Source organism: Epinephelus moara, chromosome 5 (assembly GCF_006386435.1).
Source record: "Epinephelus moara isolate mb chromosome 5, YSFRI_EMoa_1.0, whole genome shotgun sequence".
In the NCBI taxonomy this organism is placed as follows: domain Eukaryota; kingdom Metazoa; phylum Chordata; class Actinopteri; order Perciformes; family Serranidae; genus Epinephelus; species Epinephelus moara.
In genome coordinates this window covers 20431236-20454841 of record NC_065510.1, presented here as the reverse complement: position 1 = coordinate 20454841, position 23606 = coordinate 20431236, and the positions used below count along the sequence as shown (strand labels likewise).

Genomic DNA, 23606 nt, shown 5'->3' with positions numbered 1-23606 from the left:
GTCTATGTAAAGTCAACTTGCTAATTAAGGAGCCATTACATGTTCAAGAGTTTTATAAAGCTGCTCAAACGCCAAAGAGAGGCTATAAGTGAACGTTTCAGCGGCGATGCGTAATGACCCCCCCCGGGCAATGACATCGTTCATCGGCGATTTCACTACATGGCGATAGGACGATAGGATATGGACAAGATCGCCCAACTCTAATCTTGGCTGTGTTAAAAGGAAAACCTAAAAGTAAGGACAGCTGAGGAACTCAAGTGATCTTCACAGGGAAGAAAATGAGAATACCATGTTGGGGGCCACAGGCGGTTATGAATGGGGATGGGGCACTTCCCATAGTGAGATACCTTGCAAGGTTTGAAAGAAAACTATAAAAACAAAATGATTTGTCAAATAAAGTACAAACTTTCTATGGCAAAATTACAGATTATGCTGAACTGACTGAATAATATTCAACTTAATTTTTACTAATGATTGAAAGGTTAATTCACTTGTATTTGTTTTATTTGACTCAGGCTTTACCAATTAAGGGAAACTTTACTCAAATTCTGACAACATCAGTTTAACACTTACTGTGTGTGGCAAATTGCGAGTCATGTTCAGCTGTGAACTGCTCGTTGCCTCGGCCAATAATCGCATTTCACTTTAGGCACTTACTGAAAGAGCTGCAAATTGTGTCCTAGGTGGTAGCAGTGGGCTGCACAGAAGGCTCATTTCATCGCCGTCTGACCTTGCAGACTGATATTATTGTTTAAATGGAGTGTAATGAAGCATAACAAGTTTATGGTTTCTTTGGAGCATCATCATATTTGAATATTAAGCTGCCAACAGCAACAACTACTCAAAATGTTCATGTTTTTAATGACAGTAAGGTTTAAACTGATTTATCAAGTTGGCATGATTGACCTAAAGCTTATGACCTTAGATTTACAACTCTTTTGACTTATTGGGGAAGAGGGAGAATCAAATATTGACTGTATAGATGAGCATGCCACTGTGCCACACAGCTGGTGGCTGGTTGAGTGAAGAATGTCTGCTCCTTGTAGCAGCCATATAGAGGATTGTTTTGTTATCATCACTCAGGAAATAAAAGACGGAAGTAGGGATGGACTGATTTATGGGCCAAACACTGGTATCGGCCGATATTTGCTTTGTTGACTGCTGTCGCACTATCTGCAAATAAGATCTCATTCAATGGTGGCAGTGGTCGATGTTTTTCCATTGTGTCATATCAATGTTGAGCAGGCTAAAACGCAGGGCTCAACACCAACAGCACCCCGTCATTCCGGTGACAATAGAAATCGTGCCTGGGACAAACAGAGATCTTCCCCAGCACGTCTTCAGGACTGAAGGATGCAGTAAACTCACTATCTTTGTGTCAGGGGACGCACCCTATTGTTTCCCTGATAATGCTACATTGTGAACAACAAATCTGTGTTGACACTGACAGGAGGAGAGCTACTTAACACTAGTGGTAGCCTGCAATAACAGCTTACTGAGGTTCCACTGATTAACATTATGATGCAGCCAAATGTAGTCTTGTAAGATTTATTTTTTTGCAAGACATATGAATACATATAGTGGCTTGAGGGAGAAATTTGTTGTTTAGAGGGGGAATTATAAGATATATATAGTAAAATGTTTTTTTAAACACCTATTATTATTTTAAAAGATGTTTTCATATGAAAGAAGGTTATATTAGAGGTTGTTTCATAAATTTGTATAGTTGAATTTGTACTCATTCAAAGACAGTGTAATTAAGGCTTGAATCACTTTAAAACAGATTGGTTATTTTTTATAACAGAGATTTATTTGTTTCCCTGGGACAAAGAGGGAGAAACACAACAACAACGAAAAACATCAGTATGAGCCTTCGGCCAAATGGTTATTTTAAACATGGGTACTGACTGAGAATCGGCAAAGAAAGTGTTCAAAATGAAACTCAGCGGTGAAAACTGAATCTGAAACGATATCTTAAACATTTTATCAATTTAATTATATCCTCATTTCATTTCAACCTTTCCCATTGTCAAAGCTGATCTATTTTTCATTTGAAATTATATTGTACAAATTGTATCACTGAATAAAATAAAAAAATATATTGATTTGAACAAATATTCAACAAATACATTTTTTAGTTTAATGGGTCCATGGGAGCAGGATAACATCAAATTCACAATTCTGATTCAATCTCTGTGGATGCTCATCTTTTTCCATAAATGTTGGCCGAGCAGTTGTTATATGATCGTGTACCCACATTAAAATTTAATTTGTAAATGTATATATGCAATAGATCATGTGCTTGTGTGTGTGTGTCTGTGTGTGGAGTGCGGAACAAAAATAACTTCAGTATCACATCAAGTGAAGCTCAGGCCTGTCAGGTTGGGACAGAGACACTCTCAATTATGGGTGTTTTATGTCATCTGTGGAAAAAGTGAACCATGCGGGACTAAAGAACTCAAGTAGTAAAAGGAGGAGGATTAAGTGTGCTATCAACACAGATTTTTGGCATCTTTAAGCTCACGAAAGGTATTGAAATGTGATGAAAAGGTTCAAAATGCTGATTCTAAAAATAGCGACATTACTGTGGGTGATCTTGACATTTTAGATAGATTAATCTAAGGAAAGTTTCTATTTAGAAAAGGACAAAAGGTGCACACTGTGTTAAACCACAGATTTACGCCTTTATAAATCAGATTATGATTCATGTTATTATTCAGCCTAATAAGGTATCAAAAATGTACTGTGTGAAAAATGTATTATAGTCCCATTCTAATTTAAAGTATCAGCACAAGAATCAAAATAATTAATAGTAGGTGAATAACAACAGACAGATTGTGTGTGAGTGTGTGTGCATGTGTGTCTTAGGGCAGACATCACAGAGCCTCCAGAAAAGGGAAGCACATCAAATGATGTCAATACTGTTTATTTATTTTGTACAAAATAATTACATTACATGTATAAACTGCCTGAACACAAGCACCTCCATTGAAGCTATAATGAGGACAGCTGTATAAATCAAACAATGTGTCTTCAGGCCAGCTTCAGAATGAGTGAGGCCATCTAGAAACATGTCCTGCCAAACTTATGAGTGGAATACTGAGAAGATCAAAAGCCTCTTTCTTGTTCATAATGTACTGTTGAAGCGGTAAATTAGCCAGTGCCTGAGCCCAAGGCATGCGTGAAACCAGCAGCACACGCCGGCCTGGTCACAGTAGGAGGGGCATTCGTGTGTGTGTGTGTGTGTGTGTGTGTGTGTGTGCGCACGCACGCGCGCACGCTGAGGAGTTCAGGACAAAGGTTGGCAGAAGCAGGGTCTGATAAATCACATGATTCTCAACAGACCATTTCCTTCATATCCCTTCTCTATGGCTTTGATCTAATCTGAGCAAAGTGGTAATGGGTAAGTGTGGGCATGTTAGCTGCTCACCCACGTGCTGTCTTTGACATAATTGGCAGTAGTGTTTGCTAACCTACCTGCTGTCCTCTGACAGAAGTGGTGGATCTCCGTTGAAGGGTCTTATCCTCTGGCCTGGGATCTGAGCCTCGGGTGGGGGCCCAGTCAGAATCAGGGCTAGACCTCTGAGCTGCAGCGTCAACCTGCTCTGACACCACTGCCTGAAAGACAAGAGAGACGGTGCATGAGTGTTTGTGAGTGAAAAACAAGGAAGAGAGAGAAAGACAAGCCCAGAGGTGCAGAGAACAACAGAAAAGTGACAAAACAAAACGTGACTCCAAAGTTAAAACACCCTGGCTCGCTGGGCGGCGGGAAAACTATCACGTCCAACAGTATGCTCAAAACCTGCATGTGTTTACATGCGTTTATGTGTCTATGACTTAACAGCGATTTGACATTCAGATTATTGTACATATGTTCAACAAGTGTCATCTTCAAAAAGACGATGTTCTCATATAGGTAAGGAAATACATTAATGATCCAAATCTGTGACATCTGAGGTGAGGCTACTCAGGATGCACCAATATTCGCATTGTTCACTGCCTATTAGCAAATACAGTGACATTCTTCAAAGGCAGTAGCTGATGTTTGTCTGTTGTGTCAAATCAATGTTGCGCAGGCTGAAAAGACTAACAGCACCCTGTCATCCAGAGATCTTCCCTAGGACCCCTTAGGGACGAAAGGACGCAGTAATCTCACTATCCACACATCACGGTACACACTCTGTTCCTTCACTGATAGTGCTACATTATGAACAACAAATCTGGGTTGAAATCGGCATTGGTTTTTGGTAAGAAACTTGGAAAAATACAGTCGCTTTAAGGAGATATTTGTGGTGTTTTTACAGTATTATAAAAAAGATTTTAGAGAGGAGAATTATGATATATGATATATAGTAAAAAGGGCTTTGAAGCTGTCATTAAACCACTTTTTCATGGGAAAGAAGGTTATATTAAAGGTCGTTTCCTAAATTTGAATGTTTTCATTTTTGTACTCAATGGTAGTGTAATGAAGGACTGACTGAATTTTTTTTTTTTTTCTTATGAAACATTTCTTTCAGTCCCTGGCACAAAATAACAAAAATGTAATTAACAGCAATAAACACAACAATATCGGTAGTGGCTATTGGCCATTATGTTATTTTAAGCATCAGTATTGGCCCATAGTTTCATAATCAGTGCATCCATAGAGGTTATAAAAAGTTTTTCAGCAATCAAAAACATCAAGACACCATAAAATGTCAACTGTCAGCAAGCAGCATCTTTGGATACATTTTGCCTTGTGTTGTCACAAATATTGATTTATGTAAGGGATAATGTATAGTGAGCCGGGGACTGTTGAAAAAAACAGCTGCGCGTCAGGGTTCCATTCCCTTGAAGGGAGTTATTTACTATACATTTAGTAATTTACTATATTTACTATACATTATCCCGCTTAGAACATGGCTTACTACTTACTTCTTCTAGTTGTTTGTGCCGGTTTGCTCCTGACGGCCCTGTGATTTTCTCTTCCTTTCTTTTTTTTTTTTTTTGCTGGGGACATGTCATTTTTTAGGCAAACATATGTTAAAAGTGATGTCCTGAAAATGCTGCATTTTGCCACTCCGACCCTATTTGGCCTGTGTGGACTAACGTTAACTGATTTTGATGCTCCTCAGTCTCACGTTGCTATGGCGTCCCTAGCAACGGAGCATCAGAGCAGCGGTGATATCTCAAGAAATAAACACTGCAGAATTTTGTTGATTGACCAATCAGAATCAAGTATTTAAGAGTGCCATGTTCTAACAATGTATATTATCATCTCTGAATATCTTAAATAAATTTCAATACTCATTTTCCTCAATTCCGATACTAAATACTACTTTCTCACTCATTTCTCTCCAACAGCTGATAACACAGTGGCGCCACAGCTGTCATTAACTCGCATTGTCATCTTCTCATCACTCGTGTCATTCGCTCTGGTTGCATAAAGGCTTTTGCGGCTTGATTTTGTTTTGTTTTTTACTTGCACTTTATTGCTTTTCGAATGTGTGGCAATCACAAATGTTTTTGAAGCTGTGCACTACTGCAAGAAGAATACTGTTTTTGTTCATGTAAAAAATGTTTCAATTATTGTTAATGTTTACAGTCATTCCGCTTTTCTCTGCTACGAACCAAGAAAAGACCAGTTGACATCATCCTGTTAAAGCTTTGTTATATTTATCTTCTGATAAAAGAAATTTAATTTCACTCTCTCAATGCCAATATGTCCCCTGGTATTATTCAAGGTATTATATTGAAGTTAGAAATTCAAGTATTGTGACAACACTAGTTTTATGATTACAGTATACAGGAAGAAATCTACAGGAGAGGTGGAGATACCAGTTTGCACTGTGAGAGTTAATGGATCATAATGCAATGTTTTTATTAGGACATGACATTTTGAGGAAGCCCACAGTAAGATAACAGACATGTCGAAGTGTGCACATACATGTGGGTGGCCAAGCTGCCCACATTTCTACCTCTGACTGGATGAACAACAGTTGTCAAAATTAATTCAGGGAGACGTAGAAAAGCACACACTGACATTGTCTCAAGTAGTTCAACATGCTAACCTTTGTATACTCAAAGTTCACACAACATTTTCATACGCTGCCAGATGTGTCATGTGGCAGTGGGACAGCTATCTACCATCTCCTGCACTGTGGTGTGTGTGCTATCATGGCCCGTCTATTTATCAGTGTCTATTAGCTGGTGTCGAGCAGCATCTGCACACCTCAGCACACAGCGGGGACTACCAAAACAAACTGAAGGGGACAATGATAAAGCAGAGGGCCCACCCACAGAGGAGCAGGTTGATGCACATACATGCACAAATGCATACACTCAAGCATGTACATTCCTATAATGCAACCGTGCAAATTGATTTTATGTCACTTAAATGTGACATTCTATCTTCACACTTCTGCCGCTGCTGTTATGAACAGCTCTTTATAGTGATGTGTGTACAGACAAGATGATTTTCAGGGCCAGGATACATTCTGTTACAGAGACACATTCACTCTGCAGCCAAAGAGCATGTGCTGTATATACACTTTGTATAAGCTCAGTGACGTCTGAGTCTTTTATCTTATCTAACACTCACTCATATACCTCTTGACTCCATCACCTTGCTGCATAAATTCTCACCTTTCTTTTCTTAAGTCCTTAATAAAAAGGTGTGAAACTCTAAAAAACAGATTCACCAGCTGCTATCAACAACACATCAGCTTGCAACACATCAAATCAGAGTCTTCTGACAAACAGAGGGATTCACAACTGTGTTTTACTGGGAGGCCAGGTAGTCAAGAAAACCGCACAGGATGTCATCACCTTTTTTCCAACGAGTCCTGATTGCATTATCAGAAACCTGGCATCTGGGCGTGACCTTGTTAACTGCCAGGGTAATCAACTTTAACCAAAGGGGAGGAGAGGGGATGATAAATTATTAGTGAGGAAGATTTTGTTCATGTTTTATTAAATTGGCCTGTCAAAGGGGGTTGGTCAAATTATCTGGGGCCTCGTTTATTGGAGGCCGGCCATATTGGCGCATCTGTTACAATTATTTATAATTTCCAGGCAGTCAGGAGGACGGACTGGGTTTTTCGGCATCAGCCACATAAAGCAATTTAGAAATTAACTGATGCGGGAGTGTCTGAGTTTTTTTTCCTCTCACAATCTCTCTCATCCCCATCCTGGTTTTTATCCAGCAAAAAATAAAACAGGGAAACTGTGAGACAGTAAAGGAGCAAGGATGCAAAAGGGAAAAAATAAACATATTACAAGCAGCTTAGTGAAAGCAATGGACAGGGAGAGAGCACGAGATTGAAAGAGAAGAAGAGAGCATGCAGGTGCAGTGAAAAAAAAGAGCAAGAGATTGTGGGGAGGCTGAGGGAGGGAGGGAAAAAAAAGAGAAAAGCTGGTCTTGGTAATTACTGAACACGATTAGGTTCTTGGGGGAACTTGTCTGGCACTCGCGGCCCTCGCTGCTGAGGATGCGGCAGGCAGGACCATATGGAGGGAGGCTTGTGATTGTGCTCCCTGAAGCTCGTGACCCGTCTGCTGCCGAGCCCTTGAGCTGAATGTGAAATGAGACTTGCCAGGCCTAATGTTCTACACATGCACCATTTATGCCACAAAACAAATCTGATCACTGTTAATTATGGAGCAGCTATAATCAGGAGGGGCCCCCGCCACACACACACACACACACACACACACACACAACTACATGCATACGCAAATACATACTCACATCTGTGGAGCGACAGCATTTGTGAAAGTGATTGGATAGGCTTCAGAAGAGAGGGCTAGAAGGTGCATGCACCCCACCAGGCCAGGTGCACTTTGTATTCAACATGGTGATTCTTCAAAGAATATGTGTGTGCATATATGTATAAGTGTCTGTGTGTTAACTGGTAATGCACTGAGGAAGGACTCTATAGAAGGACAGCACACAGTGAGTAGGATGTATGTTTTGTATGTGTGTGTACACAACCCTGAGTCCTCCCACACAGCCTGTTTGACCTGAGTGTATGTACTTAAACGAGTGAGTGCATGTATCTGCAGCGGCACATGGCTGTGCTTCATTAATGAGGCGAGCTGTGCTACACAGAGGTTCTCATCTAATGAGAGCAGTTGAGCTGGTAAAACACACCACTGGAGTCCATGTCATTAGTATGTCTCTGGTCCAGGACATGGCCCGGCTCCAAACACACGCTCATATACAATCTCATGTTGACAACAGCGATAATACTGATAACACACTCGGCATACACAAGATAAGTGGTTGACAGAAATAGCATTATAAGCCGTGAAACATTTATCAGACTATAATTCTTGAGAATTATTTGAATTTCTAACCTTTACACTGTGTGTTCGTATGGAAAGGATGACTGATGTGTCTGAGGAGGAAAGGCATATGTAAATACAAGCAGCAGGTTGCACTAAATTTTTAAAATACTCCTAGGGAGGTCCTAACAGTTAAGTTAAAGGAGTGCCGTTCCAGATGGGAAAAAACTGAGAGCAGCCAGAGCCAAAATGAGACCCATGTGAAAGACAATTCAAAAGTATCTGACATATACAAGCTTTCCATCACATTTTACTGACCATTAGCAGAAAAACTAAAAGTACCCTTTATCCTTATACTCCTCTGTACCTTACTGCACTGAGTATATAAACATACACAAAGGAATCCTCTGGCTGACTGCATTCTGTTTGTTGAGCTCCTGGCTGAAAAATTAATATCCATGTTTCCTTGTAGCATTACGGTTTCATCGTTTTCACTTGATGGTTGCCATTAATGATGATGATGATCAAAAGAAACACCTCACCTAAGGTGAACGTGACCCGCCAAAATGGTGGGTGTATTAACGCGCACATGCGTGTAACCAGCACTTTAATTATACATCTGAAAGCGTTTAGATTGGCTAACATAAATAACAAGGCAGAAGCAGACGGTAAAAACAATCTCAAAAAGCTAGAGATGAACCAGGTGGACTTTTTTCAATCTATAAAAAATGACCAAAAAAAGCCCGGTCACCTTGGGAGATGTTGTTTCCGTGCTCAAGTTTCAGTCTAAAAAACCCATATGAGGGACTTGAGTGTTACAGGGTTTCAACACATTTTTACTAATGAATATTTTTGAAGAGAAATATTCACACATCCAACTGTCTCAGATGCAGGTGCACTGGAAAATATCACTTGAGTCTTTGAACAGAAAATCCCGCACACTGCTCTCGCGAGAGTGTTAAACACTCTTGATAAAGGTCCAGACGGACCGAAACGTTAGTGTTACTAATAAATTGTGATGGTAAGCAAGAGCAGTGTGCCGAATTTTCTGTTCAAAGACGCGGAGAAATTTTTAATCTTTTCCATAACTATTCGGAAGTTTGCAGATCTTAGGATAGCAAAGGCATGGCCACCGTAAACCTAACCAATACCACTCTTGTTGCCTAAACACAACTAATCCAACCAACAAGGCAACAACCACTAGCCAATCAGGGGGAGAGCAGGGGGGATCATTCCTTCTCATCCTAGGATTCCCTAATTCGCTATATCGCCACAATATTTTAACCCATTTCCATGACTTGATTTAAGTAGTTTAAAATGAGTAATCCTATATAGCAATAAAGCCATACATTACACACACACACACACACACACACACACACACACACACACACACTTCCCAGGCACATGAGGATATGCAAACTGCCAGCACTTGCTAACTTTACTTGCTTGTTAGACATTCCCACCGCCAACTAGCTGCATGTGCTAATGTGTATCATGTAATACCAGTGACATTTCAACAGTCACAGAATGCAGCACAATATTTTAAATTAGTAATGGGAGAAAGGCATTTTGCGTAACGTTACCCATGTTTTGGGATTTTTATTAACATATTTTAAACAATAGCCAAAACAATGCATTTTCAAGACTTTTCCAAATCATTCTGTTAATTCTAAACCAGTGGTTCCTAACTGGTGGATTGCGGTTCACAAGTGGATCATAGGTCCATTCTGAAAGGACCTCAAGTGACACGCGAACATGTCAACTTTGTAAAAACATGCTTCATCTTTAAATAAAGTGAATATAAAAATGACTAAAGAGAAATCCGGACCCCGTGGCTGGACCAGTTTGGAACCACTGTGTAAAACCATTTCCAGGCCTGGAAAACAGCTTTTCTAGTTTCATAACTTTTCCACAAATTTCATAACCACGGGAACCCTGGTGTTAATGATATTTTTCAAATCAGAAGCTAAAACTAGCTGTATTAAGTGAGGTGGCTTGGCTTTGATGAGGTGTCATATCTACGAGAATTACTGTATTTAACAGTGTGAAAATAGGCTTTTGTCATAGAGACCTTTACTTGTCACAGCAGGAAAAGAACAGCTGTTATTAATAACATTAATGATGCCTCTTTCTATTCAAGGGTCCTAGTGTGACAGTGAGCCAGCATTCACAATAACAGGACTCTGACACTGCAGCAGCTAAATGGAAACTGTTCTTTATACAAAAATGCCTGTTTTACATTAAAAAAGTTTCAGTAACATTGAAAAGACACAAGGCTCCTTTCTCTTACATTCATATGAAACTTTTCTGGAGTGAATGAACATGCCTAATTTTCCCTCTCCAGTGCTGATGAGAGAATAACCAGGGCTTTGAATGACTGCCCACACAATTAACAACTTACCACTCATTTACTGTGCTGAAGGTTCCAGAAAGCCTGAGGTCTGCTATGGATTCTAATGTTGGTCTTTAATCACCACACAACTCTGACAATAGCCAAACACTGGACTACTATAAATACAATGATGCAGTGAGGGAGATTGTTGTAGATGATTAAATGTTCACTCTAGCTAGTTTTTTTTCCACTAATGAGGACTCTCTTCCCTGCCTCTCTAGAAATGTGATGGTGACCACCCAACCTGGCAACCCAAACCTCCGCAACCTGGCAGTTTGTTCAGACTGCAACTCATTGTGCGTGGGGGTCACCCAGGTGCCTGACGATCGGCCAGGCCCTAGAGCAAGAAGATCAGGGCATGAGGCCATTTTCTGTCTGACATTATGGAGATATCGCACTGTTTTCAGTACACACACTGAGACACATACACAATACAGAACACTTCTGAAAAGTGCCAGTGGTGCTGCAACAATAAGTCAATTTGTTGATGAACCACTCTCTGTAAACAGATATCTGCATAGGAATTAGGGCTGGGTGATATGATGGTATATACCGTGCAACAGTAAAAATATGTCCACCAGTAGAGATTTGGCAATATCGATTTTTACTCTGGGAGCTACTCCGGGCAGGCTATGTAGCAAATCAGGGCTGGATTCTTGTGTAATCTCACAAATACAGCTGCCACACAAGGTAACGTGATTTTGGAAGACATGGAGGAGGAGGGTTAAGTTGTAAATACCGAAACCTTTAACACTTATTATTATTATTTTTCTAAGGAACATTAAAGCTTCTATTTTTGAGGGTTTTTTTTAACCTAATTGTTGTTTCGTGGGGCAACTTTTTTTTTGTTTGTAAGGAAGTTCCAAATAAAAGAAGAAAATGATCAACTACTGTATCATAACAAATGACGCCACTGTAATAGAAAATTACATAAACAGTGATCGAAGATATAGGTCATACCGTCCACCCCTAATATGAATGCAGAATCTTTTTGGCAACAGGACAAGTTTTGGTATCACAAGCGTTGTGGTTTCTGTTTGTGGTCCGATGGCATTCTAAGCAGTATTAACCAATCATTTTTGAGCGGTCTCTGGTTGCATGCAGGTAAACAGTCCATGTGGACAGCAAAAGAAGCGGATTGCATTGGTCAACATGCAATCTTGACACTGATCGGCTATCATCTGATGAAAATTTGCTTTTTATTGGCTTTTTAAAATATTTATCTGCATTCATATGCAGAAATCTGTTTATCTGTCCATTGAGAGATTAGACAAAATATCCATCCAACCTCATTCTTGTGTCCACATTGGTAACTGGACCATGACCAGTGCATGGAAGAGGAAGTCTTGGGTGTATAATGGATATCCTCTGGGTACAATAACACCCCCGCAATACTGGCCGTTGCCCTAAGCGGCTAATTCTCGTGAATTTGATATCTCAAGAATGCTTCAAATTTGGCATACCCGTTCTTGTCAAAGCGAGCGTCCCCTCAGACTCAACGATGAACTAAGATTTTGGTGGTCATAGGTCAAAGGTCAAGGTCACTGTGATCTTGTCTCATTCTTGTGAACATGATATCTCAAGAACGCCTTGATGAAATTTTTTTCCACATTTGGCACAAACGTTCATTTAGACTCAGTGATGAGGTGATTTGATTTTAGTGATCATAGGTCAAAGGTCAAGGTGACCTTGCATCTATCTCATACTTGTGAACATGGTATCTCAAGAATGCTTGACAGAACTTCAAATTTGGCAAAAACGTCCCCTTAAGATGAACTGATAAGGTTTCAGTGGTCAAAAGTCAGGGTCACTGTGACCTTGCATCCATCTCATTCTTGTGAATGCAATGTCTCCATAATGTTTTTAGGGAATTTCTTCAAATTTGGCACAAATGTTCACTTGGACTAAAGAATACACTGATTAGAATGGGGTGGTCAAAGGTCAAGGTCATTGTGACCTTACAAAACATGTTTTCGGGTATAACTCAAGAATTCTTACGCTAATTATGACAAAACTTCATACAAAATATTTAATAGAATATAATGATGAAGTGTTGGCTTTTTATATCCAAAAGGTCGACGGTCAGCTTCACTGTGACATCATAATATTCTGCATAATACACTCTTCTAACCATCTCAGGAACAGAAGAGGAGAGATTTGGTCAGATACATAATTGGTGACACTAATCTTGGGTGCTGTGTTGGGGGACAATGGGTGTGAAGCTTCCATGTTTTCACAGACATGGATGTAAACTGTAAGAGAAACTTGACTGGTGTGCGGACGCATACGAACACAAGGCGGTAATCTTAGTTTCTGTTTTAAATTACTTAAAACTGAATATTATTCAAAGTTTGCTCTGGCAAACTGTGATGGGCATATTCTTCTGGCATTTTTTCCCTAAATGATAAAATGTAAAGACTACAACAGATTAATTGACAATAAAAAGTATCGTTAGATAAGAATTAGATACAAGAATCATATTTTTTCTATATGCAGTGGAAACATTACCGTTTTAAAAAAAAGAAAAGCAAGTTTATTTTTTTTAACCTAGTACTAGTCCTGCGGGTTAATTCATATAGGAGATAACAACTTTTTTTAACTGAGAGCAAACAGAATAGTTTGATTATTCTAGACATTGTTGAAGTCTTCCTACAAAGAGTTAACTTGACACAAGACAGAAGAGAACAGACAGTCAATCTTGGTACACAGCATGGAAGTATAACACACAATGGGTGTTATTCCTCTAACCCACCCACCTCCTTTACCCCTGCTCCCCCCCTAAACCACTGCGGGAGGGGTGTTCAAAGCCGTCGCTCTGGTCCATATTCAAATGAGCGCTGCATCTCCCCCCTGTGCTCCCGTTGCGATCAGCACTTTGATCACCTCCAATGGTAACTTCCACCAAAACATTTAAAATTAAAATCAAATCTGCCTTAACAACCTGAGCATTAGAATTTAACAGGTGTTCGGGAGGAAGTTGTTACAGAATTTGCGATTATGTGCTCGGATACACACACCTTTAGTCAAACACGCACCTACGCAGACACACATACGCACAACCTGTCAGTGAAATTACAGAGTGGGAAACAGAAAGCCCTCCTGACTGAGTGCTATACCTTGGGATACCTGATCTGTTCACTTTGATGTCAGTAGGTAAGAAAGTTAAAGAAACAAATCAGCCAGACAGCAGCTACATGTGTTCAGTAAACAAAAGTTCATATTAATTCTTAACGTAGGTTATATACACGGTATTTTTGTAATTACATCTCAACCCTGGATATGTCTGATGAGTTTTTTCATTCTGACCCGCATGGAGAGGAGACATGGGGTGGAGTGCATGTTCTGTGTGATAAAATAAACACATACGTGCATTCACATACATACTGCTTATACAAGCATGCATGTACACACACATGCATGCCTACACTACACACACACAGCACTAACTGCATCTTCTCTAAATGCAGTATTAATTACTGGGGGAACACTGCAGTACTGTATTTAATTACTGACTAAATGATCCATTTATATTTCACCGCTGGTTAAATTAACAGGGTTAAGTGAGACAGGGCGATTGTAACTCACTTAACATTTGAGCTGATATCTTTTAACTTCCAGTCTGGGGGCAGCACTGTCAGAAAACATCAACCAATCGAATTAAACAATTACAGTCTGTGGAGGCACAGAAATTACTCAACTGCTGCAAAAATATTATCTTCCGCAGCATCAGCTGCAGAGTTGCTTTATTTGCAATAGGATGTAGTTTCAACTGAAGTGAAAGTCATACCACGGAACAGATTGAGAAACTCATTATAACAACAAATGCAGTGCCCTGTAATGTTTATGGAATGAGACTGTGTGACTGCAGAGTGTAAAGTAGAGATACCTGTTACTACTCACGTCTTTGACACTGTGTGGTCCAAGTAACACCTATCACCATATCATTAGGAGTTGTTTAAGCCCACTTAAAACATGGCTGCAGCATTAACTTTATACCAGAGCCTCCATTGCCTTGGAGCAATAGTTCAAAAGGTAGTGAGCTAAAGACAAACCCCTGCTGACTGACAGATGTTAGAACTGTAACTCCAACATCATCTTCAAGAAGATTACTGGGCTCCAATTAAATCACCTCTCTCCACCTCTTATCTATCTTTGCTATCTGACGGGAGAGTGTTAAAAGGACTTCCAGGTACTTGGGTGGGAGGATAGAAAGAAGATAGATAACGTAGGAAAGTCAGGGAGTGCATGTGTACCCAGGACAGAGAGCTGGAGAAGATCAGATAGCTGACATGAAAGACACTGTGCTTACAGCGATGGATGGATCAAGGGTGAACTAGAGCGATATTAAGAGAGTGATTCTCAGTTAAAGACCACCACCACAGGCTATGCTGGGGCTTGTCAGTCATTGCTGTGCCTACTAATCCACCTACGCATTGCTGTCTCTGTACCTTAGGACAATTAGACAGTAGTTCCAGACAGGTGATTGAGAGAAGCATCATAATGTAATATGTTTGTTATGTAAGGACATTATGTAGAGGACTCATAAACATACATATGTTGTTGTCCATATCCACACAAATACATCTATGTACAGTCTGTTAGGTTCAACAGCTCCTGTAGCAGAGCAGATATTATAGAAAACCACTGTTTAGCCTCAAGTTGTGATGCACTTGATGAACTCTAAAAGGAGATGGCCTCTGATGGGGGAGATGGTGAAGAATAAGAGGGCTGCTTACCTTAAAGTTGGTTTGTCTGTTTGTTGAGGGTTTAAGGGGCGTGTGCTGAGCCTGCTGTTGCTGCTGTTGGATCTGTTCCTGCTGCTGCTGTTGCAGCTGTGCCTGTAGCTGCAGGATGTGTTGGTCTTTTTGAGCCAGCAGGCTGCTGAGGTTCTGGTGACTCTGACGGAGGTTGGCCTCACTCGACACGAGGGCCTGGTAGCACTGACTCAACTCTTTGTACAGCTGTCAACAAACACAAATAAGAAAACAGGGTTTGAAAAGCAGGGGGGGGGGGGGGAGACAATGGGGTGGATCATGTCAGCCAGAGATAGGAGGAAGATGAGACAAAATCACTCATGAGATTGGGTGTGGGACAATATATAATTTTAAACACTTATGTCCAGCAGCAGTCACAGAGACTTCTAGGCAACTAACAATGAACGAGACTCAGCATACGCACCAACCTCGAACAACGCAAAAGATCTTAATCAAACAATGGTGCCATTTTAAGCATATTTTGGTGATTATCATGTTAATATCTTGAATGGTGATTTTGGCCAGAATAAACATGACATGAAATTTTCACATCCTCCCAATGCCTAACTGCATGAAGACTGACAAATTATTTCATAAGGGGATGATTTCTTAATTCCACAGTAGTAGGAAACACATCTAAAGTAATCTAAGTAAGGATGAAAAGAAAAAAATGGGATTATAACACAACAAAAAGAAGATGATGATATGAAATATGACCAAATATGTTCCTTGAAGTTCATATTTTATGACTCATAATTGCCTCAAATGTCTCCCTATCCCCCTCTGTGTGAAATGCTGTGTACAGCACAGTGGTAGAGTCATTAGACAGAGAGGTGGTAGGTTGAGAGCCCATTCACAGTAACAGGATACAGTGAGAAAAGTCCTTCTTTTCTGGCACAAGTCAAATAATTGTAGGTTACAGCTAGCTTGGAAATAAATCACCACAGCGGGTGAGGCCTGAGTGGAGAGCAATAAAGTGGTTATAATAATGACGAGTCTGAGGTTTGGCATATGTTTGTGTTTGTGTGTGTGTGTGTGTGTGTGTGTGTGTACCCTCTGATAGGAGGTGGTGTCAGCAGTATGTGCCTCTTCTTGGTTCCTCAGGACTCTCTGAGTGTCAAGGTTCAGTCCTTCCAGTTGCTTGATCAGATGGCTCTGCTCTGCTGCATGCTCTGTGCTCTGTCTGTACAGCGTCTGCACCTCTGCCAGCTCACAGCTTTACACACATGCAAACAAACACATGCAACATGTTACACAAATCCATACTGTACATGCACTGTGACTGTTAAATAAAAATATTGTTTATCAATACACACAACGGAGCAGTAATGCCATTCTTTTCCTCGTTAATTTACTAGAATTAAATGTCCAGGTTTTTGGATTTAATTCAAGCCTATAAATATAGAAAAAAATATATATTTAAAAATGTGTGAAGAGGTCAGAGAACTTGAATTACTTAAACTTTACAATTGCTTTTCTCAGTTTTTATGATTAAATGAAATGTATAAAATGTGTTATAGAGATTTAGTAATCACCTGAATTTCCGTCAACATAGCAATAGCAGCATTAAAGTTTACTTCTAAAATTTCTGTCTTGTCCCATGGAAGTACCAGAAAGTGCCCCACTAACTTGTGAGGAAATCTTGACTCACCTAGCTAAAACCCAAAGAACGGTCTCTAGTCCTGATGTGACTGACATGTCAGAGTGCCTCTGGCATTAAAACAGAAAAGTAGTTAAAAAAGGTTGAGATTACCACTAAGGCTCCTACGGTTCTCACAGTTTTTATCATATCGACTAAAGCTTAGCCAAAGCCTGCCCTGTTTCCCTTTTCTCCTTCTTTTAAATCGCATCCACTATGCAGGGCTTATCAAGTGGCTTTAGGTGAGCCTGAGCGGAAGAAATCTGTGTCACCCCCAAGCCTCACAGCATAGAGAGCACTATACTAACTGCTCCACACAGTAAATCATGTGAAGCAATGTTTACATGTTTGTCTACACTGGACAGGTGCGTACTTTCTTTCAATAATGACATAACCCAAAAATATAACCAAGTTACAAGAAAATAGACACTGAGGTGTATTGGGTGATGCTTAAGTTAAGGCCAGGCTCACCGAAGTTGATTGAGCTGCCCCTCTTTTGCTGCCACCTCGTTCTCTTTGGAGGAAAGCTGAGCTGGTAGACTGCGACTGTGGCTCTGCAAGCTGGACAACTCCTGCCGAGTGCTGTGTAGCTCTTCCTCCAACTCCTGGTGAAGAAGAGTAACAATAGTTTGAAAATAGAGCCCTATGTGTTTGTGCTGCATTTACATGGCTTAGTCTTCAGTCCACTGCAAACAAGTGAGGTTGCTTACTCTGCACTAGAATCAGAAATGTTTAACTTCACAATGTGATCAAGTCTAAACACCCCTATTTGATACCTGCTGTCTGCACTGCACACGTTTCAGCCATGCCTGTTGTCCATCTCAGATCCATCTGATGAAACAGATACTCTCCATGCAGCTGTCTGCACTGGCTCTACATTACAGCTCACATTTCTGTGACACTTTAAGTTGGTAACAGCATTCTAAGCATTTTCAAGCTCCAAATCTATTTACTTCCACCTTATAAATGTAACTTCACTGGTGCATTGGGCTGTAACCACTGTCAAAACACATCTGAGTGCACAGCAGCACTGTGGCTACACAGATCCAGTGGAGAGACACTGACGTAGGACTGCAGCTGCTGCTACTGCGCTGTGCAGCAGGTCTCGACAAGGTCATTAAAGCCGACACACTAGTGACAGCTTTTTCTTAATAAGAACACACAAAGGTCCCCAAACCTAGATGAATTAAATGTAATTAAACAGCCTTTCATGGGGCAGGAATTAACCATATGCAAAATTAATTAGTCTTCGGAAATCACAAGAAAGGACATGAAAAGATGCCATGACACGTAGAGCACATAAAACGGCAATCATGTTTGTTTGGTGTCTCTACATGGGGAGGATAAGAAAAACAGTGGACAGTACAGTGGACTAAGGTTACCCTGCAGGAAAACTCATGTTTCAGGGTTTAAGATGAATGTTTTGGGGTTTTCAGGCAAGTGGGTCAGAAATCTACTTGCCCAAAGTCAATTTTTACTTGCCTCTATGCAAATAGTTTTATTTATTAGCAGTTATCAAATAAAGATACTTAAGTTTATGGTCATGTTGTGACATTTTCAGAAACTTTGAAAAACAATTCCGTTTAGCCCACCTTGCCTTCAAACGTGTGGCAAACTGTGCAATACACAATTGGAGTTTTGCCCACGTCCTCTAACAACACCCAAATAAACTCCTGTTTCCAAGGTAACTGAAATGCCTACTTGCACTTCAGCTCATAGACTTTGTCTCCGCCCTCCACCATTTTCTCGCAAGTGCCCGCTCAGTTATGCACATGTGCATCTCTCAACAGAGATGAGAAGGAAGCAGTATGGCTCACTCCTTCGCTACTTCCATCATCAGCTCTGGAAAAAAACATGTGTTCAATTCTTTCTTACCACATGCCCGATGTGGAATTTTACTTTCCCCGGGCAATCAGGCAATCCTTATTGTTGACCCTGATGTTTATGATTTAATGAGACTGTTAATGTCATTTATTTAAAACAAAGTTTGTACTGTCAAGCAGGTATTTCCGTAAGTGTTTACATAAGTAAATATAATAAGGAGGATCAATAATTCTCCGCTAGCTTTAGGGCTCCCTTTCATTTTGTCCACCCCCTGCAGGTGTATCTGATCTCAACATGCCCTGGATTAAATTCCAAATTCCTGTACAAAACTTTGCTATGTAAAACAAATTGGCATGATGTATCCACTGCACAGCCCATGTTCTCCATCTCCATCTCTCAAATCAATGTATGATACAAAAAATGAGGAACAGGTGGAGTGTCTTAGGCTGTGATGGATGTGCATAGACTAGTTGCTGGGCTCCATCCTGTCCAAGTGTAATTACTCTGCAGCCCTGACTTATTCAAGACTTTCTGTCTGACTCCATTTGACTAGCGTAGCAATATGTTTCATAACGATTAGTCTATAAGGGGGGGAGAATGTGTGCTGCTACTATGTACTGAGACTCAAATATTGGCAGGCAGTGGATATCTGTAAGGGGATGGTAAGAGTCGGCAGGTTGAAATGCGAATGGACTTTGATTGTGACTTGATTGGTTGAATGTTTTAATAGCAGCACTGCTGTCACTGTCTAATCACTGTATGTCTCATGTCTACAGAGATGGGAGGCATTGATTTATACGGACAACTGGAGCAATGAACAGCTTCTGAAAATTAGCTGCTTGCATAATTTGGGGGAAAATGAATGACTCACAACAACTACAAACTCTTGCAGCCACACAAGCAAATGACTTCACAAAAGTTCCTTTCAGTTGTGGTCAGCTCAATTCATTTTTCACCCCAACCAAGATAGATCTGTCTCCCCCATGTTGAATCATAATTTTTCCTTCCTTTGAATATAGTCCCTGCATATTTAAATGGTGTGCTTTGCTACAGAGATCTTTTCATATTCACATGCTGAGGAGGAAAGGGTATGAGGGATCAGAGAGTTCAAGGTCTGCAGAAGAAAGGGAAAGCTTGAGGATGGGGCCCTTCCCACACAACTTTGTGTTTGTATGTGTGTCTGAATGGACTTGTCCCCATGTTCATACCTTGACTCTGGCCTGTGCGGCATCCCTCTGGTCTCGTTGGCTGTTGGCCTGCCTCTCTTTCTCCTCCAGGTCAGCTCGCAGGGCGGCCCAGCGGGAAGTTAATCCCTCTTTCTCCTCCTCTAGAGCCCGCACCACCTGCCGCTCCTCCTCCTCTTTTCTCCGACACTCCATCTTCATTTCCTGGATAAGAGACATGTGTGTGTATGTGTGTGTGTGTGTGTAAAGAGGAGAGTGGGGGGTCATGAGGGCCAAATAAACAATGGTGACGGAAGGAGAGAAATAGAAAAAGTAGTGATTCAAACTGAGAAAATGAGAAAAGGAAAGATGGAAAAGTACAAAAAGAGAAGCAACCCATGGGGTTGAGGCTGAAATGAATATGTAAACAGTGGACCGGCTTTGCTGCGGGAGCCCCCTGCATGGGCTGCTGATTGGCCAAGGTCACCTGTGCCGTATGACTGGACCCACGCGGCCAGATGTTGGCTGGCGTGGGCCGAGACGTGCCGCAAGAGCTGGGCTCATGCAGGTACAGGGGCCAGTGTGTCGGCTTTAATGACAGGCTCCTAATGAGAATGGTGCTTGCTGCAAGACCCATTAGACTCAACCTAGGTCTCTTTTGATGCTGTCCCCCACAATTTCTCGCCATGAGACCTCACCAAGACTGTGTAAGGACCATTCCTTTATCAATTAATCATAGCCAGGTCCCAACTAAGCATAATTAGGGAGAAGCCACACCATCACATGCACACTTTTCACTTTCCCCCACTGAAGCAGTCATTAAGTATTTATCTGCAAGTTAACAACCTGCTTTCCCTTTCTCTCCCCCTTTCTCTCTCGCTCACACACATACACACACACACACAGACGCACACACAGACACACACACGCGCTCACACACACTTTCCAGCTGTTAAGTATTCTCTGTTGTCAGTAGCACGAAAGAAAGCTAAAAGCAAGAAAGGGTGAGACAGAGTGAGGGTGAAAGGCGAGAGAAGAAGACACAAAGACACAGAGATTGTGTTCAGGAGGGCTTAGCAATCCTCTTTCTCTTCTAAATGATTCAAATGCCTGTGGCTATAGCCACGGGGGACTTGTCGTTCTCAGTGTCACACAGAAAAGAGACTTTTCAACTCCAAGGCCCAGACTGCCACGGAAAATTTGTTCCACCAACCTTAAGTTCCTGACTGTTATTGACCAGTTGTTCACGCAGAGCTGTCAGCTCCTTCTTCATTAGGGCACTCTCCTCGTCCACTGTCGTCCTCCTGTGTACCAAGTTGTTAATCTCCTGCTGCTGCCCTGTCACTTTCTGTGGCAGACAGCGAGACAGAAAAAAAGACAGAGAGCGACACAGAGAAAGAGAAAGAAAGAGAGAAAAAAAGATTACATTATGGATTTAAAGGTGGCTTGGGCGAGTCTGGAAAAATACAGATGCTTTGCGTTGGTTTTCGGACTGAACCACCAACCCAAAGCGCCAGCATTTGATGACCTTGGAATAAGACCCAACAATCAACTGTAATTCTCCTGAATACCCTACTCTGGCCACTGGACTGTGTCCTGATGAGGATCGGAATAACCAGGTATTAAGCCTCACTGCTCAAAACCATATCTGTAAATATTAAGTAAAAGAGTGTTAAAAATAAAAAATCTATGATTATTTATTACCCTTGAGCATGTTGCAACAGAAATAGGGCTGAAACTTATGATTGTTAGATCTATAGCACATCAGAAAACAGTGAAACATGCTGATCGCAATATCCTAGAGCTCAAGGTGAAGTCAGTAAATGTCTTCACCAACAATCCGAAACCCAAACATATTCTTTTTACAGCTAAAAAAGTGCATTTAGTAGAGTTCAGATCTCTGTCAGGTGGCCTTGTTCTGGGTGCAGCTGCCAGAGTTGATTGCAGACACTCTAGACAATTCATGTGTAGCTGCGCCCAGTGGAATGGTCCCTCCCGGCTCCCTTACAGTCAAGATGGCAACAAAGATAACACTAACAACTTTTTTTCCCATATCACCTAACTTTAGTGGATCATAACATATCGGATATAGATTTAACTTGTCTATGGATGTCAAGCCACGACGAAGGCCAAAATGTGGCCTTCGACAGACTAGGTAAGGCTTCTTGTTTTTGGCCGCGCCGATTTTTGTGTTTGCCTTTTGCTCTATGCTTTTGCTACGCAATTTTATTACTGACTTACAGTCCTTGCAAGCAGGTTAAGAGGAGTGAGGAGTCAGCAGTCAATAATTCACACACTCACACACACACAATCAAGCTCATGATCTCCTCCAGGTTTACGACTGGCGGAGATAATAATGTTATGGCCAGAAACAGCAGCAAATTCTCACATTTGAGAAACAGGACACACCAATATTTTGGCATTTTTGTTTAGAAAATTACAATTGATCAATTATCAAAAGAGTTACTGGTTCATTATCTGTCAATTCACATATTGGTTAATCCACAGCTCTAAACAGAAAGCTACCACATGCTAATAAGATGTGCCAATTTTGAGTAAAAAAATATCATAAACCTGGGGCGTCGGTGGCTTAGTGGTAGAGCAGGTGCCTCATGTACAAGGCTGTTGCCGCAGCGGCCCGGGGCCCGGGTTCGACTCCAGCCTGTGGCCCTTTGCTGCATGTCACTCCCTCTCTCTCTCTCCCCCCATTTCACTTGTCTGTCCTATCAAATAAAGGCTAAAAAATGCCCCAAAAAATATCTAAAAAAAAATAAAATAAATAAATAAATCATAAACCTTCGTGATGATCTATTTAATCATTTGCAAGGTTGGTTAAACCAGAGGCCAGCAGAAACGGTACAATCTTTTTGATGACCATTTACTTTTGATGCTGGTATATGTTCACTTCATGGTTTTTGGCAGCCTTTGTGGCGTTAGTAGGAGGAGGCTGGCCTCTTAACACTGCATCAGCTGGGGTTTGGCATTGGCTGGTAATCCACAGCCTTCTGTGGGTACACCCTCCTCTCAAATAACACTGTGCTCTGGGATGCAATTAATTGCCATGTTGAGGGAAATCGCTCAGATATATCCAGATAGTGGATTTAGCGTTCCTCACTACTCCTAGCTCTCTGTGCTAAGAACAGAGGGGCTTTAATAGAGATTTATACTGGAGAGCAGAAAATAAATTCAAACGTTGATAATGAGGTAGGCAAGAACAATCTGAACCCCAGTAGTGCTCAATTGATAGAGGAGAAAAAAAGGGGGGTTCCGCCAAGTTAAGAGGTCTAGGACAGAAAGATTAGCATTTGAAAATTCCCAATGCAGTTCAAAAATGAAAGCTAATTATGTTACAAAAATGGAAAGGAGCAGCGAGGGAAAGCATATAGAGAAAGAGGTGGAAGAAAAAAAAGAGGACTGGGGAAGAAAAAAAAACATCATCAAAGTTGGAGAGTGGAGATATTAAGAGGAGTGTAAGATCCTGTGTGGACTCAGTGGACCATCACATCTCCAAAAAAAAAAGAGGAAAAACCAATTAATCACTATTTGGGTGTGTATGGCTCAAGACT

General features: G+C 41.0%; 1 protein-coding gene across 1 annotated transcript in view; it reads right to left on the bottom strand.

Annotated features, from left to right (window-relative positions):
* cntln (centlein, centrosomal protein) overlaps positions 1 to 23606 on the bottom strand; it is a 115966-nt gene that overhangs the window by 81900 nt on the left and 10460 nt on the right. The window contains exons 5-10 of the mRNA XM_050043859.1: positions 21254 to 21388; positions 20086 to 20265; positions 17525 to 17658; positions 16468 to 16630; positions 15397 to 15621; positions 3478 to 3618 (exon numbers count right to left, since the gene is read on the bottom strand). Coding sequence (XP_049899816.1) covers positions 3478 to 3618; positions 15397 to 15621; positions 16468 to 16630; positions 17525 to 17658; positions 20086 to 20265; positions 21254 to 21388 — 978 coding nt within the window. The remainder of the gene's footprint in view (positions 1 to 3477; positions 3619 to 15396; positions 15622 to 16467; positions 16631 to 17524; positions 17659 to 20085; positions 20266 to 21253; positions 21389 to 23606) is intronic.